The 19,142-nt window shown below is 34.4% G+C and overlaps 1 protein-coding gene across 1 annotated transcript in view; it reads right to left on the bottom strand.

Annotated features, from left to right (window-relative positions):
- Positions 1-15,259, bottom strand: part of Slco1a2 (solute carrier organic anion transporter family member 1A2) — a 56,742-nt gene extending 41,483 nt beyond the window's left edge. The window contains exons 1-4 of the mRNA XM_026391951.2: positions 15,194-15,259; positions 10,066-10,207; positions 5,541-5,673; positions 2,081-2,187 (exon numbers count right to left, since the gene is read on the bottom strand). Coding sequence (XP_026247736.2) covers positions 2,081-2,187; positions 5,541-5,673; positions 10,066-10,207; positions 15,194-15,253 — 442 coding nt within the window. The 5' untranslated portion in view covers positions 15,254-15,259. The remainder of the gene's footprint in view (positions 1-2,080; positions 2,188-5,540; positions 5,674-10,065; positions 10,208-15,193) is intronic.
- Between the last annotated feature and the right edge of the window lie 3,883 nt (positions 15,260-19,142).

Below are 19,142 nucleotides of genomic sequence, written 5' to 3'. Positions count from 1 at the left end.
TTTTCTTTAAGCATTTCATAGTTCTTATATGCCCATGACATCTTATCAATAATTTATCTACTTGGCCAGCAATGAATCATTGGGTCACCCTTATTGCATTTTGTGTGTGTGTGTGTGTGTGTGTGTGTGTGTGTGTGTGTGAGACTGCTTAGGTATGGACAAGTATAAGTGGTGTGCTGGAACCTGTTCTTTTGGGCTGGGAGAAAAGACTACATATACCTTTTCCCAATTCAATATTTAGTGTCAATTCTTTTTGGCAGTTTGATGGGAGTATTTACATCATATAGAATTTGGCAAACACCAAATATCAGGCTTACCCCAATCCCCCCAAATTTAGCTTACCAGTAACTACTGGTCCCAGTTAACAGCTATGAGTGTTATCCCATTCCTATACAACTTTGGGTAGAGAAAAAATACACATACACAAATATATCTCCCCATAATTCATATCACATTTATTTAAAACCAAGTTCTATTCAAGATTGAATTTTCTACAGCTGATAACTTTATAAAAACTAAAAATATTTAACTGAGAAATAATCACTTTATTTTCTATGGAGACTACTGTATACTGAAACTACCAAAATCTTTTAACAATACCACCTCAATCCTTGGAGAAATACCTTCTTATTAGAATAATAAAGACCAGGTCCAAGGGAATTCAAAAGAAAAAACAAAAAAGAGAGCTCTCTGAAGACTTAGATCTACCTTTTTGCCATTTTTGTTCTAAGACAAAAAAGCTGCCAAGCCTTAAGGAAACACTGTAGGGTCATGTTTTCAGGAGAGTGAAAGACAAGGTACTTTCACCTCCTGTAAACTGGCCAGGCGTTGTTCACAAACATCAGGGTCCTGAGCAAAGTTGTATCCTGCAGTTTTTTGAGAAGTCTACCTCAAAGTCATTCCCAGTCCCAAAACATCATAGTCTCCATTTCTGGAGATTTGTTTGTTTGTTTGTTTTCCCCAATGATAAGCACAATGATTTGCATCTAGAGATCACAGACAAATCCTAGGCTTACTCTAGGGCAAAACTGAAGATGTTAAGTGATGAAAGAATGAATGCACTTTCCTGGAGATGCACCAAAGAGGGGAGGATTTGCTGCCCCCACTGTAATGCAGACTAGTGCCTGCACAAGCTTTCTGCAAAGCCAGAGTGAGTTCAGGCTACTGGTAATGTTTTCCCTTTTTTTTTCTCAGTAGCTTCTTTGGCTTATCTCTTCTGAGACAGATAGTCTTTAACTCTAATTCCATAATGGCAGAGAGTTCCCAGCTATCAGGACTACTGCAACTTCCACTGTCACAAATCCAGGATTTAAATGTCCCCATAAGAGGAGGAGAAGTTCTGGCTTGAGGTAAGTCAGCAGTCATATCCAGACTAAGTGTCACTAGAAGATTATTTAGATCCCTTAGCATATGAAGGAGCAGAGGCTAGTGTGCTGTTGCAGTTTTGTGCTAAAGTGTAAAGTCAAGTCTCTGTTAAAGAAGGTCAAGGAGATGGAAAAACAAATCCCCATTAATAGAAAGGGAATAAAGTAATTCCAAATTTTAATATACTTGCTGCTTTCCTAGCTATAGAATATCAGTGATATAATACAAAGCTTTAGAACTTTTTTCTCTATTTGCTATTTGCATAATTGTAGAAACCAAATAATGAATATAAATTCATCCTTCAAAGTAATTTTTCTTTGTGGGATTAACTCTATAGTGGTCCTGGGATGGTTATCATTGACTCATTTTTTTTGTTTTTCATTTTTTGCTGTACATATTGGAGATTGAACCCAGTGTCTTACTCATGCTAGGCAAGCTCTCTACCACTGATCTACATTTCCACACCTCTTTGACTCATTTTTAAATAACCATTTTAAGAAACAGACAGGGAAATCTTACTAGATACAATGAATAAGGGATAATATTCTATATTATTAGACATTCCTATTCTCCCTCTTGTGATCCTCTCAGAATCCCAGAAGAGAGAAAATATCTTCTGTTCATTCACCAAAATCATTTAACTAAACCCAATATTTTGTCCAAAAGACCAGTTATGAATTCACTGGACAGAATGCCATACAATGAAGTAAACAACCTGATGGATCTTGTGTTGGTCTTGAAGTCTGGTTGCCATTTTCCATACACAAGAAACTGTTTGAGGACAAGTTGCTTGAAACTGAAACTGTAGATTCATATTCATATCTGTATGAATATGGGGAAAACATATTTATGTTAAAGAATTAATGAGGACAATGTGGGCATTTTGCAGATTACTAACTCCTGCTTCACTTCAGCCACAACATTCAAATCCTATAAAGATGTCTTTTCATCTTTGTTACTCTAATGATCATAAATTAATATCATCAAAAGAATCAAATCGGCTGCTCATTGAAAATGTAGACTCCCTTTACAGTTAGCTTTCAATTCTCTACATGTCAATGTTATACCTTTTAGATTATCTGACATCAACCATCTGTGGTTTTTAGGTGACCATTTCCTGGAAATGATTAATATGGAACAAGGAACAAAAAAACTAAACTGAAATAGAAAACTCAACATATAATTAAGAAAATAAAGGCTTTGGTGGGGAGGGGGACAATCTCTACCTTTGGATTCTCTGAAGTTTGCTCATAAGAAGCATAACCATGAATTCTGAGAATCCAAAAATAATTACTCAATGTGTTCATTAACTCCTAAAAAAGGAAAAAAAAAATTGTCCATCATAATGAGGGGCCTTGGGAGAATCTCAACTATCAGCACAGCTTAATGTAATGTTTTTTCCTCTTCTCACAAGAACAAAAGGGTTAATAGATTGTGACCATTTAATTTAGGCAAATTACCACAGGATCCAAATATCCTTTATCAGAAAGTAAATTACATACTACAAGATTGTAGGAAATTATGTCCAACTGAGTCTCTCTTTGTTAGAAATTATTCTGTTTTTTTTTAATGTGTATATTAGATAAGAGAAAGCCAAAAGAAAACTTCCCCTTCTTAGTTGTATATGAGCTAGAGTGTTATGCTTGGATACCCTCAGTAGTCTTTAATTTCTGTGCTACCGGATATAATACAAAGGGTTGAAATACCTTCTCCTTAGAACAATTGCCCAGTCATGCCCATAGAACATGGCTGTGAACTGTGAACAAAGGTTTCTATTTCCTTACTGATGAGCTCATGAGACATAAGAACTTCAAAGAAATAAGACCTTTGGCAGATGGTGGAACAAATGTAAATAACAGCCGAATATTACTTGATATTACCTTAGATAAGATAGAAAATAAAAGATCAGTAAAAACTCTTTGCCTGAAAACAACTGATCCCTTCAAAAATACCCGAGAAGATAAAATAAAATAATTTGTTGATTTTATTTATATACTTAAAATTTAGTCTCTTATTCAAAGTCCATTTATTCATAAACACCAACCAAATAGCAATAAAAGGATTTTAAAACGAAAAATGAAAAGGCACAATTCAACAAGGTTAAAAAGACTGGGAGATCTGACAATAAGGCGGAGTTTGAAGAAATGTGGAAAGTGGGAAAGCAGGTATAGGTATGTCAACCGTGACTGAGTGGGAGAATGAAAAATATAGTCATAAGTGTCTACAGGGGAGCGCTTAAACACATGCTGTACATCTCTAGAAAGTTTCAGGCAAGATACCTAAAACTGTAAGTGTGCATGACCCAAATTTCAAATGATTTACACACTTTGTTTTAAAGTGTACATAACATGTCCATTGAGTCTAAAGTCTAAACAGGCATACTGAGGACAGGAAGGCCATGCTAAAAACTGAGTATTCAATAAAATAGAAAAACTGCATACTAAAAAATGAGGTTACCATTCCTACCATCTGGTAGCCAAGCTTCTACCTCCCAAACAACAGAAAGTAGAATCCTTGCCTAGGATAATTAATTAACAGGTGACGCCCAGTTCTGAGCCATCTGAAAACAATCAGTCCTTACCCTATGAAAAAGTCCTCCATTAATCAGGACAAACATGGAATTTCTAATTAGCTTATTGTTGCAGTTATTCCTCTCTTAAATATGAATAACCAAGAACAAGATATATGAGGGACACTACAGTGGTAAAGACAGAGACAAACAAAAACACTTGGAGGAGCCAGAGACAATAAAGACAGATGAAGAAAATGTAGATGGGAAAAGATATTGCCTTCTTGAAAGAATAAGATGTTCCTCAAAATGCGATATTCAAAAAACAAAGGGGTCCTTGAAAATAAAATTAAAAAATATGATAGTATAAATTAGAAACCCATCCAAAGGTTTGGAAAACTCATCTCCCAGAAAGTAGAAGGAGATACACCATAAAATTAGAGAAAGAAGATGAGAAAAACATAAGTTTTACCAGGATATCCAATATTCAAATAGTAGAAGTTGTAGAAAGAGAAAAAAGAGGGGTAAAGAGAGGGAGATATTATCTAAGGAATTTCTAAGTAATTTCCCCAAATGTCCACTGAAAGCACCTAGCACAGAGGAGGAAAAGAACTTATGCCAAAATTATTATGAATTTCTGACTCTAGAGCTTAAAAGAAAAATCTCAATATTTCCCAGAGAAAAGAAACTAGTCACATAGATTAGAATTGCATAGTATTCTTAATAATAATAACACTGAAAAGAAAAAATTAAAACAGCACTTTTGAATGGTTTCCAAACTATAAATCAAATGTGGAAGTAAAATAAGAATATATTCAGATGAACAAGGTTTTAAATATTATTTTTAAATACTTTCTCAGAAAGTTACTAAATTAGTTTCTGGGAAAGTATTTCCCAGACAAAAATGAAACCCTTCTGACTGCACTGAGAGGGCAACTGCTCTACCAAAATGGTAAGGAATTAATGAGAGATACAAAGAAAGCTAATCAAAAGAAAAAGTCAATTATTATATCAGAAAAAAAGTTATATAACAGAAAAAAACAACATGATTCAGTGGTGAAAAGTATTTTCAAATAATACAAATGTAAATACTGCATATGATTTTAGAGTAGGAATTTTATAGTACAATGAGGTATTAAAAACTAACAAAATACAGAGGCAAACCCCCAAAAGAGCTAAGGCACTAACAAGGTTCCAAGTGGTTGCCCTTGGAAAGCAAAAATTAGAGGCAGGGGACAACTCTTTCAACATAATTTTATTTTTACAATCTTGTACATAATTATTTTGGTAAAAATTAAAATAAAAATTAACATTCAGACTGTTCTCTTTGTGACCTACAGTTAAACAGGACCTTATTGCAATCAGAAGTGTCTAAATAGTCCCGAGGAAGGAGTAATTCCCAAATTCCGGCAGGTCCTAAGTATTTTTTCATCAGATTCAATCTCATGAAAGAGGTGTCCCAAATCCCTATTTCATGGATTGACAAGGTGTAATTGTGTGAGTGGAAGTGAGGCAGCCAAGGGCACAGGACAGAATTCATTTCTTCCAGCTCCTACTTCACTATTGTGTTTTTTAGGAAACATCACTCCCAGAAGGGGAATTACAAGCCTCGGTTCTTACAGATAAAAAACAAACCTAAAATATCATCAAAGACTGGACTACTTACCGGTTCATGAGGAAATGAGGTAGCGATATTAAGAAACACCCTAATCCCATAACCACACATCCAACACCAATCATTATAGGTCTATGTAGTTTAGTTCCAAAATAACTCACAAATATAATCAACAAAAGATTTCCTAGGGAAAAAAATTGAGAATGCTTATTTCAGTAGGTATTAACAAAATCTAAATAGCTTCGGTCAGTCATTTATACAATAGTATTTACTATCTAATAACCATCACAAGTACTGGGATTGATACTCAGGATGCATAAAACTTTTAGAATTTTTTTTTTTTTTTTTTTAGTTCTCGGCAGACACAACATCTTTGTTGGTATGTGGTGCTGTGGATCGAACCCGGGCCGCACGCATGCCAGGCGAGCGCGCTACCGCTTGAGCCACATCCCCAGCCCCACATAAAACTTTTAAGTAAGTAAGACAAAACTTCTGTACTAAAGGAGGATTCTGTTTCACAATTAAGACAGATACATAAACAGATCTCTGTGGAACATCACCATTTAAAGAGGGCAAAGGAAAGGAAGCTAATGAAAGATACTGAACAATAATTCTGGGGAATTTTAAACCTCTGTGATTATCCAACCTTGGGAAATAGGACACAAAAGTAGATAACAGCTTGTGTGTGACCTCTGGCCTCTCCTTCTATGCCTATTCCATAAAAAAACAGGAATGGAATTAAAAGCTGAAAGAACCAAAATGTAAGTAGGTTCTTGACAAACCGTACATTGTTAATTCAATAAACAATATTTACCCTGATTCCACTATGTGTAAAGAAAACCTCTATGATAAGCTTAAGGATTATAAAAATTTCAAAAAAATCTTTTCCTCAAGGACTTAATTTTCTAAGTAGTGTTGAATACTTTGAAGACTTTTCTTTCAATCTCTGTTTCTCTCTAGTCTGCCTTACATATAGAACAGAAGTAGTGTTTACATTATTTTACATGGAAAGTGTCCCACATCTATAATCACATTGGCCTCTCCACATCTGTAAAATTCCCAGTACTAATGCTATCCTTGTTGAAGGTAATGTCTATGGAAGCTCACTGAAATCTGTAAGTTTTTGTAAATGAAGAAAGGAAGAGCTTTCCTTGCATACATAAGTTTGAGTTCATCTTTCACGTGGCCTTGCTCTGTCAGTAAAATCATTGCCATAAGGACATAGGACAAAAGAAGTGTGGACAAGGCTATGGAGAAGGTGCTTATAAAAATAACCATTGGGGAATTCAAGTGAAGTCATATAACTTACTTCTGTTTTTCTCCCTCAGCAATTTATTTTGGGTCTTCAACATTCTCAAGTCACCTATTACATCCACTCGTGGTAGAAGTAGTTAATATTTTATACTTTGTTAAGAAATTTAGGGCAATGAAATATTATGGTATCTGGTTTTCCCACCCTGGGGCCTTACTGCCTTCCTTCAGTTTCAGAGGTATTGGTGCCCATCTGACCATCCAAGTCCAAGCACAACATCCATTTTCTCCAGCAATTCATACTAACAATTAAAATCTCCCTCACATATTTTAAACCTCTCACTCTCACTAAACTTTAATCTACAGATGTCTTAACTAGTTTCTCTCTAAACTTCCAAGAACATTCATCTATTCTTGCAGGTTCCATATCCCCCCACCTCCCATTCTTTCCTGAAGTCACTGCTGTCTCCACTACTTTTAAGCTTCTATTCTTCTTCTTTTTTTTTTTTTTACGGTGTTAAGAGATTAAACTCAGGGTCTCACATGTACTAGGCAAGCACTTTTTACCATTGAGCCACATCCCCAGCCCTACTTTTTGCTTCTAAATCTACTGTTCAATTAAAAGTGCTTGGCACATGTCATTGATTACTTCAACACTATGAAACGGTGGAAACAGTTCTCCATCCTTATCTAATTGAATATTTCTAATGTTTTCAACACTGTTGACACATCCTTTCACATGAAATTGAAATACATTGTTTATTCTGGAAATTTCTACTCCCCTGGAATCTATAGTACCATTCGGTCTTGTCTATTTCTCCTACCGTTCTTTCTCTTAACACTTTCATGGGTTCTTTTTCTCCCATCTCTGGCTTAAACATTGGTACAATTCCAGGATCCACTCTTTATCCATTGTACTTACTCATTTGTATGTTTCACTTTGCAGTGCTGGAAATGGAGCCAGGGATTCCCGCATGCCAGGCAAGCATTCTATCACTGAACCACATTTCTAACTCCTGTCCATTGTACTTATCCTACATCCTCTCCCTGAATAGACTCATCTACTCTCTACTCTTAACAAACACCTACTTACTCACTACTCAATAGCTCCAGCCCAGGTGGTTTCTCAGTGCTTTAGACCTGTAACTGCAATGTCAAGATCACTACCCAAAGGTCTCACAGATACCATCATGAAAAAATCGCCTAAATAAAGCTCATCATCATCTCCACAGCCACTACCATTATCTTGCTCCTCTTCCTATATTCCTAGCCTTGACACTACTATCCTTGCCACTGTCCAAGTTGGGAAGCCCTTGTCCTTACCTGCCTCTTATATGTCATCAGGTTCTCTGGAATTTAACTCCCAGATTATTTTAAGTCACTCTCTTCTCTTCATTCCTATAAGTATGATCCTGGCTCAGACCCAGATACTTCTCCCTTGGCTTCAGCATCAGCCTCCTGGACCCTCTCTATCCTCTATCTGGTTTTCTACCTTCAAATATATCTCAACTCAGCCATAAGCATTTCCCTTCTAAAATGTGAATCTGACATGGCTTTAAACAGGGATTCTTAGTAATGGGTAGAAATCACAGATGACATGAACTTGAGTGAGAAAAAAAAGTTGCATCTTTATTTTCACTAATCTCTATTAGCTTTTCCATTGATGGTAAAAAGTAGGCAATAAAATAAAATAGCATTAACAGTTTTTATGATTTTGTCACCAACAGAAATATAGATATTTGCATGTAATTACAGTTGTTGTAGATGCTCAAATATTATTAACACCAATAATTAGTTGAAAATTAGTGCTAGATCTTGTTTAATGTGTTAAAATCCAGGACCATTATTTAAAAAGCTGTTTTTATATTTTGATATAATGCTATTTCAATATATTTGGCTTCCTTTCTACTGCTATAGTTTTTTGTTTTATGAAATTACATTATTCTGAGATCATACGGCAACAGATTACCAAAGAGGTGCTTAGCACAGAAGACCAAGAATACCCTTTCCGATCTCTATTGACTCTCCCTCACCCCGAGACTAAAAAATATACTCCATAACAATTCCATAAGTCTCTGCCCATTTCTCACCCTTATACACCCTACCCACGTCTCCACATCCTAACAATTTCCACCTCAAGCTTGACTACCCAACAATACTGGGCTGAAGATTTCTCCCCACACAAGCTACTGTGCTGTTTCACCCTTGTGCTGCTGCTTCTATTGGAACTCCCTTCACATTTACCTAATACCATTTTTTCACCTGGAAAACTTTTACTCATCTTTCAAAAGCCTGTCTTTCCCAAATAAGGTTGTGTCCCCTTTCCTGTTTCTATAGGATCGTGCATGCATTTATGAACAATATTTATTGCATTCAAAATTATTACTTTGCACCTATGCCCTCCACTAACCTGTGAGCTGAGTCTATGCAAGGAGTGTATGCCAGAAATCTATGCAGGAGTTAGTTCTAACTATTGGAGTTAGGAGAGTCAGAGTAATATCTGAGATAGTTCTGACTTTATTGCCAGGACACAGGAGAATCAGAGTAAGATCTGAAGCACCTGACCACAGAAGATCAGTCATCCCAGGTTTCAGTTTTGCTTCTCCTCAACCCTGGTTTTTCTTCACATTTTGGTTAAATCTATAAAAGGCAATTTTTATCTTGAAAGAAGTAGAAGCTATTATAAATCTGCAAAGGAGTAGCATCACTATTTCTATGTAGCATTGTTTACAGAAATCTTTTCCTCCCTCATCTTTGTTCTCACAAATTCCCAGTTACCCCAAAAATTAGAACCTAAAAGTAAACTTCATTCTTCCCCATGGGATGTTTCTAAAATAAATTCAGAGAGAGACAGGAAACTAGTTTCTTCTTCTTTTTTAACTTAGAAAGGAGATTTGTCAACCTCCCTGGCATAAAAGGAAAAGAAAAATATTTGTGTTTTCCTTTGAAAAACAAATTCCTTTGGTCTCCCACAATACATGCTAAATTCAAAGATGACAACCTTGTTTCCCTCAGGGCTCTCAAATGATAGATTTAAAGATAAATACTCTGTTACTCATGTCATGCCAGATAGCCAAGAAACTATTAGGATAAAAAAGATAGTGGTGCGATATGTAGCAATATTTAGGTATTAATTTGAGGTAATATTTAAATGGATTGTTTGTAAGCATATCATAAGTTTAGCCAGGCTATTCAATCAGTTTTAAAAAACATGTAACTCAGTTAGATTAAATGGCTTAAAACAGTAAATAAAGAGAATAAAATTCAGAACAGCTCATAGATAAAACAAAATATAAACACAAGTAATGCAAAAATAATTCATTACCAATTTCAAAGCTCCCATTAATAAATCCAACTAGAGATGTCGGGATATTGAATTGTCTCTCTACTTGTGTGAGCATGGAATTCATGTAAGATCCAGATAGTGTTTTGGATACATATGCACAAGTTAATGCCAACAAAAACATCTAGAAAGAAACAAATAAGAAAACTTTATTATTAAATTATATTTTCATCATCTATTGGGAAAAAGTCCTCTGCCATTAGACTATCTCCAACTTAAGTAACCCGTGAGCTTGCAAGAAACTTTAAAACCTGATCTGTTCTTCTGGTCTGTCATGGCATGTTTTCTCTAAAAATTCAAAGTGGGACTAAATGACTAATGGCACTGAATTTTGTAGGTAGTTACAGTCTCATTATTTTATAGGCATACCTTATACATACAGAGAAACAACTAGTTATTCTAACACACAGCTGTTGATTCAAACGTCTTAAGCACTACAATGCTATCTGTTGTACAAATGAATACATATACTTTATGAAAATAAGGAATACAGAATCAAACAAAGACACTGTTGATGTAGCAAATCTGTTCAAGTTCTCTCTGCAGGAGGACGAGTTCCCAGATGACCTTGACTAATCCAGCTCTTCCTCCTCTCTTGCTTGAAATTTCTGGGCAGAATTATTACAATCTCAGTAACATAGGAAATGTCCAGGACAATCTGAAGTATGCCTTCATTTTCCCCAGCACAGGATGTTCTATAATATTTGAGCTCAGCAAACAAAATGTTGCCCATGATATATAAACCCAAGGTCAAGCACTTTTGGGGTCCCTCAGCTGTGGAAAAAAGGTAGGTCTATGCAGAGATGAGACTCCATCTTCTCTGGGTGGTTTTCTGGGTGTTGAGGGACCAACTCACTACAGATCCCAGGCTTCTGTTTATCTTTACTACCTGCCTGTGAGAAATAAATTAATTTTTCCTGATGTGTTGTATGAGTGTTCTTTTCAGCAACTCATAACTCCAACAGCTGGGTTTATGCAAAACCTCCAGTCAGATTTAGGAACTTTTATAGTCTCTTATTCAAAGTAACATGCAGATTATATGATGTCAGATTTCTACTTACGGGTAGTAAATTTACTTAAAGTAATATTTTCATTACAAACCATATGTAAATATGTCTTTAAATTGAACAGGTTCTTTTTATGATAAATAAATATGCATACTACAAATTTCTACATCTGAATCAATCATATCTGCTACATAATTAGTTCCAAAAAGCAGTGATGTTGATGCCTTCTTGCTTTTCAGTATTGGGGATCAAACCCAAGGCCTCACACACACTAAGGAAATGCTCTACCATTGAGCTATATCCCCAGCCCTTTTCTACCTTATTTTCAGACAGTGTCTCACCAAGTTGCCCAGCTGGCCTCAAACCTGCCATCTTCCTGCCTCACCCTCACTAATTGCTGGAATTATAGGCATGTGTCCCCGTGCCTAGAGAGGTAGGGAGGAGGGTTGATGCCTTTCATATAACATCAAGGAAAACTTCAAAATTAGAACTATTGTGATCAACAGAACTAGTACAATTTTATTTAAAATGTAAAAAAAACTAAATTTCTGATAGGTTTATTAAATCAAAAAAAGATATCTTTTAGCAAGGATTTGAAAACAGAAGCATATTGGGTACTAGTATAGTTAGGAAGATTAATTCCTGCATCAGAATCAACAGAATATGGAATATTTATGTCAGTCTGAATGGTGGTTTCCAGTCACATGCCATAAGACTTTTTCCTTGCCCATATTTAAAGTTACTTCCTGATGATATTTCCATCTCAGACATCATTTTAACCTACTTTAGCCATCATTTTCAAATACCTAAAATCCTTACTCCACACACCCAATCTTGAGCCAACCCATAGTTTGTGGGCTGTCTCATGCATTCCCTTCAAAGTTACTTACAACTTTATTCTTTGTTTCAGTCTCCAACCCAGTCACGTACTCCTCCATGAGCAGAAAATGATTATCAGCAACTTCATTGGAAAAGTTAGCTCTATCCCTATCCCTTCTAATTTTCATCTAGTTCTAGAATAAGTATTCTTTATCCTATAAAATAACATCCCTTCATCCATGCTCCTAAGTGTATTTTTCCCATTTCTGAAATGAGTCATCAATTATCGCTCCCTCTCCTCTCACTTCTTACTGCCTCTCTCCCCCCTGTAACTTAATAATGCATTCAAGATACTTCTGTGTCTTTTGAAAACAATATATTCCCTCATGCCTGATGGTAGATGTTTAGAAGAATAATATATATTCATTGCATACATTATTTATCCTTCATTCAGCTTTCAGTCTGCTATATAATCTGGCGTATTCTGAAAGTATTACATAAAAAAATCAGAAAAAACTTCCTAAGTTCCAAATCCAATAGACAATTGGATAGCCAATCATTGACTTATTTGATGTCTCCAAATTATTTGTTACCATTAATGTCTCTTTTATTCCCCAAATTCCCTCCTCCCACACATACCTAAATCTATGCTTACCTGATAGACTCTATCTACTTGGTTTTCTCTTTGGCTAACACATTCAAACTTTAGTTTGTATTTTCTACTCTTTCTGTCATGCATGTTCTCCCAAGAAATATTATTCCCAGTGCTCCAATTGTATGCCTACCTCTAATATAGCCCCTATCACAGTCCATTTTATCTATGTGTTTGGATTCTTCCCTCATTGTACTGTGAATAATTCAGAAATAAGACCAAATTTTACTTGCTTTTGTGTAATTTATGCCTAGTAAGTGGCTAGTGTAAGCATCTAAGACATGTTTATTGAATTAATGACAGAATATCAAAAACAACCTGAATAAACAGTCAGTATGAACTAAAAATAAAATGAAATCTAATGGAGTCAAACATTGTCTTAATCCATTTCAGGTGTAATAACAAAATACCATAAACTGGGTGGCTTATGAACTATAAAACTTTATTTCTCACAGAAATACAAAGGCTAGGAATTCCAAGATCAAGGCACTTGAAAGTCTGATGTCTGGTAAAGACCCACTTACTGATTGTAGGACAGCTGTCTTTTCATTATGTCTTTACGTGGTAGAAGGAACAAGAGGTCCCTTGAAGTTCTCTTTTAAAAGTGCCTGATTTCACTCATTAGGGTTCCACCCCTGTGACTTAATTATCTCCTGAAGGCCTTACTTCTTAGCATTATCATCTTGAGGGTGGGATCTGAGCATGTGACTTTAGGGATCACAGACATTCAGATCACAGCATACACCTAAGCCAAAGGTTATCTGAACCCATTAGTCTAGTGAAATCTGAATATAAATTTTTATGAATAAGACCTGGGAAATTTTAATATCAAGCATAGCATAAACCACAACTATTATATAGCTGCAAAATACTGTAGCTATGTCTCCAGCTATTTAAGTTTTAATATTAAATATCATTCATGGAACTTCTCTCTTCTCACTATAAGCTTTTGCAGATCATATTACTGAGACTATACAACTTTCACATGACTTTATAATTCAGGTCTCATATTTAAAATCAAGGTTTTACCAAATCAAGTACAAATCTGACTTGGGAAAATATTTTTTTCTACTTACCATTTTAAGAAAGAAAACTAGAAGGATCATAATCCCAGTGTTCTTTCCTTAAAACTATTAAATGAATTCACTAAATTGAATCTATTCACAGAGTGAAATAAGCCAGTGGTAGTGGCATTCTAAGTCTAATGTTAACCTGTATACACAGCTAGTTCATATATATATATATATATATATATATATATATATATATATATATTCCTACTAACTTTTAACAATTATGTTCTAAAGTTTGAAGCAAATTTGTTAAAGACAGTCCTCTGATGCTTCCTAAAGAATTTTGCTTAATGAGAATATTTCAAAATTCAAAAAAGTAGAGAAGTCCAATGGATTATTAAGAAGTTGCCTCTTATTTTTACTTGCTAAACTTGTGGTTGCAATATTTTGCCATAACATTCACATCAGTATATAATCTTGCTAAACTCCAAAGTAATAAAAAATAAAATTTAAGACCTATTATTTATAAATATGCCTGACAACTTTTCTGCACAAATACTAGTAATAATAAATATTTGAAATATTCATAATTTTTCCTAGCATCAAAAAACTCCTACAAAATAGGATGATTGTTATTATACTTTTCAGATGAGAAAAATTAAGCACAAAAAGGTTAAATAAGTCACACAATGTTATACAGAAAATAGTATCTGGACACAGATAGGAACCTAGAGAATTCAGACTTAGATTCTTATTTTTAACTAGTCAATTACAGAAGATCATGAGAATTGAAGAATAATTTAAGAGGATTTTTTATAGTTAACATGGCATTTCAGGCAAAAGTAGTTTTCTAGATCTATATTATAACTTTCCACTGTTGTGTACATACACAGATTTGACCCACACATGTGTAATGGGAAAATGAGCTTTTGATAGGAAAATGAGTACCAGTTTCTTAGGAAACCACTCTCAACAGGCACTAGCTGTGGAATTAAGACAAATGCTCAAATCCCCAGGTTGAAAATAAATATAATGAATATAAGATACTTTTGGAGCTTAAAAGAAAGAATTTGCTCTAAAATAGTCAAAACCATCAGAACAGCTAACAAAACCAGTATTTTTCTTGTAGACAATGATTGTTATAATGCCAAAGCTTGAAGAAAACATTTGTTTTACTGGGTCATTGTGAAGTAATATTAGCATACTAACAAAGCATTTCTGTCCAATGAACTATTTTCTAATACTAACCCCACATACTTCTCTGGAAGAGAAACCCCTGAAGGGTGAGCATTATATTAGTGTCCCTCAAAATCATTCCTCAAAATTAATTAATTATTAAGTCCCTCAAAATCATTCCTGATTAAATTGCCAATATCAGTAATTTTATTTAGACACTCTTGGTTACAAAACCAACTTCTTTAAAACAAGAAATTATCAATAGATAAGGCAATATGACATTAATGTTAGATCATTTCATGTAGATATAAGCAGTTTTACAGGGACTAAGTTTAAGAAAAACACTTTACATATATATATGTATGTGTATATATATATATACATATATATACATATATGTATATGTACATATACATATATATATATGCCAAAAAACTCCATACCTTCACCTTGGAAAGACATTTTATTCTGTGGGTTTCGATCCTTTTCTCAGTTTCTCCCATGTTGCTCTTCTGATTATTCCAAGATATTTATGTTTTAAATCTTGATATGTCTTAGTTCTATCTTTATAAGAAAACAGAAACCTATTAAATTACTGACAAAATCATATCATCATTCTTTTGAAAAAGCATTGAATTTGAACAACATATATGGAATCTACTGTATTAAACAAATATCTAGGAAGTTTTTGATTCAGATCTAGTAAATAATGGGATTAGAGAAGATACAGTTTTAAATTTCTATTGAAAAAATTACTTTAACTATAATCACTCTTTATTTGCATAATTCATTATCATCCCCTTGCAAATAATGACTATATGGTTAAATTATAGCTTTTCTCTTCTTTAGCCAAAACAAACAGACCAAAGTGATCTCCCTGGACTCACTTGAAAAGTGCTGCTTTTAATAATACAAACACTTTGGTTTGTTTAGTGCCAAAAATCTGCTTCAGCAAGCACACAAAGGCTCACAAATCTTTACTTGGCCAGGCTTCCTCCTCAAGTTCTTTGCATTCCAAGACTTCCCTGGCGTCTCAGGAAGAGAAATGCTTTTTGGGGCACTGTTGATTCACAGAAACCTGGGGAGACAAGGAATTTTAATCACGGAAATAGCCTCAGTAAAAATAACAAATAATTCTACAATCTGAGAAAGAAACCTACAATTCCAATTGAAGATGTCAAGTGTAATAGAGATGAAAAATAAATGGAAGGGTGTGTGTGTGTGTGAGATATACATTTGAATAACATTATACATATGATATATATGTAATAGATATCTACATGTATATATAATATATAGGCACAGATTTTTTTTTCAGGACTAGGGATTGAATCCAGGGGTACTCTACCACATAGCTACATCCTCAGCCCTTTTTATTTCTTATTTTGAGACAAGATCTCCCTAACCTGCCTGGGTTGGCCTTGACTTTATGATTTTGCTGCCTGAGCCTCCAGAGTAGTTGGGTTTACAGGCATGCACCATCACAACCAGCCAGGCATATATTTTTATATGTAATAGAGGAAGAGGACTTAAATTCTATTAGTTTGTAATAACTTCTTCTCAAAGATTTTATTTATTTAGTGTCTAGAAAGAAGGACAATATTTTGCACCAAAAGGAAAATATTTTACTTTGATAATATTTATTCTAGCAATTGATATCAAGTTATAAGTACAATATCTTAACAGTATCCCCAGCATTAATATATTAAATATCCTTTGAATGATATTCATTTAATCAGTGATTCTGAATGGTACTAACTTTAACAAGTGCTGTCCCTCTCTAAATTTGCTGAATCCCAAATATACACATTAAAACAATCACCACTAAGCAATTATGTACAAGCTTAGCTCTCTCTTCTTTTGCCCTCCAGATTAAAGCACTGGAACTCAGCAGTGAACAAGACAGGAAAGATGTCCTATGGAGAACATAAACTAGTTGGAGAAGTCTAAGTCTTTGGGGAAGGCACTTGGACCCAGATCCCTAGGAACTTATACTTTTATTAAGAAAATAAAATTTAAATAAAACAGTGAAATAAAATCAGTGTATGATGTATTATAGCTTGTTTGGTTTGGAAATGGTAAAATAAAACAACATAGGTTATAGGTGAAAATTATAGAAATTCTCTAGGTCATAAAAATGAAACCATGCTGAAATTTCAAAATCACAAAAAAACTTCAAATCACCTTAATGTAATGCAACACTGGTATTGAAAAAACTGATAGAAAGGGATAATTTTCAACAGAGTAGAAACTGATGTGATTTAATCATATACCAAATATGGTTTAATCAGAAGCCTGTCAACTTTCCCCATCTCTTCTTGTGCATTTAGAATCCAATCTCTCTTCCCTGATTTTTTGCCTTCTATCCCTTCTTGACAATATTTGAACCCAATTTAGTCACTCTATCAAACAATGAGATAGAGAATTTATTCCTTTTCCATGTCAAAGTTGTCTTCTCTTTTTTAAATGGCTAAAGCCATGACTATTCTAAATGTCTATTTTTCATATTGCAGCTAGGGGGCACAGAAGCTGGATTTGGTGCCCAGAAAATCCTCACATAGGGAATTTTGTAATTCCTTCCATGAATTATGTTACTACCTTACCATCTAGAACCAGTTTTGTCACCATACCTTGAAGACTTGTTTTAAAATGCTTTTATGGTATTGAGAAAAGTTTTATGAATAATTGGACTGGGATAAGAGGTAATAAAGTTAAACACATGGAAATAATTCAGTGTAAATAAATTAAACCTAAACTTTCTCTAATTTTACAGCTTGTATCATAAAAACATTTTATCCTTTTGAATACATTTTAAATGTTTTCCTGGAGGAAAATAAATGAACAAAATTTATTTCATTTATTCAACCCAGAATTCATGAAATCCAATACTTAATGTCACAGGCACCGTTGAGCACTTTGACCCTAAATCAGGAAGGCATGTAGAGCAAGTTCCAGCCATGTGAACAGGCCCCTTTTGTTAGCATAGTGTTGTTTACATGGTGACTTCTGTTCCCAGGATCACAGAGTGTCACTGACAAATCCCCATCAATCATCATTGTTAACAAAAACAACTTGCTGAAGTTTAATTAAGTGGATAATCATTTTATTTCTCTAACTCTTCAGCATACAAATGGAAACAGGTAATAGAATCAAGTAATGGAACAGGTAATACCCCCTCAAGCAAATGTGCTTGAATTTCTTCTGGTAGCCAGTTACAACTTTCAGTTGTTTTGTTTTGTTTGTTGTATTGTAGTTACACAAACATACATGCATACACACAGAGACACACACAAAACAGAAAATGTGCTCTCTTACAAAATTTTAAGGACACAGTACAGAATTGTTGACTATGTATATACGTATTGTTATACAGCCACTCTCTGGAACTTTTTCTATCTTGCATGACTGACACTCTACTCCCACTGAACAGCAACACTCTGGGGTTTTTGACACCCTTTGATTCTCAGCCCCTAATGAAATGTCTCAATAATAAGAGAATACATTTTAAAAAAATGAATACAGCTCATTTATGCTCTATATTGACATAGTTTATGATATTAGAAACCAACTGGGGAAATGCATGCATTTAATTTCATCTTATTCTTTACTACTGAATTAAAGAAATAAAGACTTTATCATGGCAAAGTACATACATGAAGAAGGCTTAGGAGATGATCCTTTCTCTGGGAAAAAAAGAGAATCACACCAGCAAAAACCTTATGAAAATCTCATATTTCCAGGATCTTCAAATAGCTTCTAGCTCTCTGAGAACAGCCTCTTGGGTGGTATCCAGTTGAAACAATTTCAGCCAATACCAAACCAAGCAAGCGCATGCCAAGGAAGTACGTGTAGAATCAACAATGACTTTTTGTATGAGGCCTAGCAAATTATTTTACTTCTATTTGTTCATTTTCATCAGAAATTAAAGACAAAAAATTATGGATTCTGCCTATCAGCCTCAGAAATGTAGGTAATATTTTATTTTCTATATTCAGAGGAGGAACCAATAATGCACAGCTCTAGGAAAAACTAAGTAAGAAACTGAACTTAGCATTAGAATATTATCCATACAGATGATCTCACCATGCAAAACAAAGTCTGGAACACAAACAGAATTCTTCATCAGCAATCAATTAAGCAGTAAAAACAACTATTCATAGAACATGAAACGGAGAAATCAAGCTAAAACCCGAATTCTGTCTTTAACAGAAATGGTTGTGAATAACATTAATGTCATATCCCATACCTAGCAATTCTAGAGAATGATTAGATAATTATGAGAATAACCAGTTTCCCACCCTGTGATAACAAAACACCCTCTTCGGCCTAAGTGTACTCAGACTCCCTTAAATCCTCTACATGCTGTTCAACCTTGCATTTTCTAGTTACAGC

This window comes from Urocitellus parryii, chromosome 5, assembly GCF_045843805.1.
Source record: "Urocitellus parryii isolate mUroPar1 chromosome 5, mUroPar1.hap1, whole genome shotgun sequence".
Classification (NCBI taxonomy): domain Eukaryota; kingdom Metazoa; phylum Chordata; class Mammalia; order Rodentia; family Sciuridae; genus Urocitellus; species Urocitellus parryii.
The sequence above is the reverse complement of the archived record's forward strand: the minus strand, read 5'-3'. Positions and strand labels throughout refer to the sequence as shown.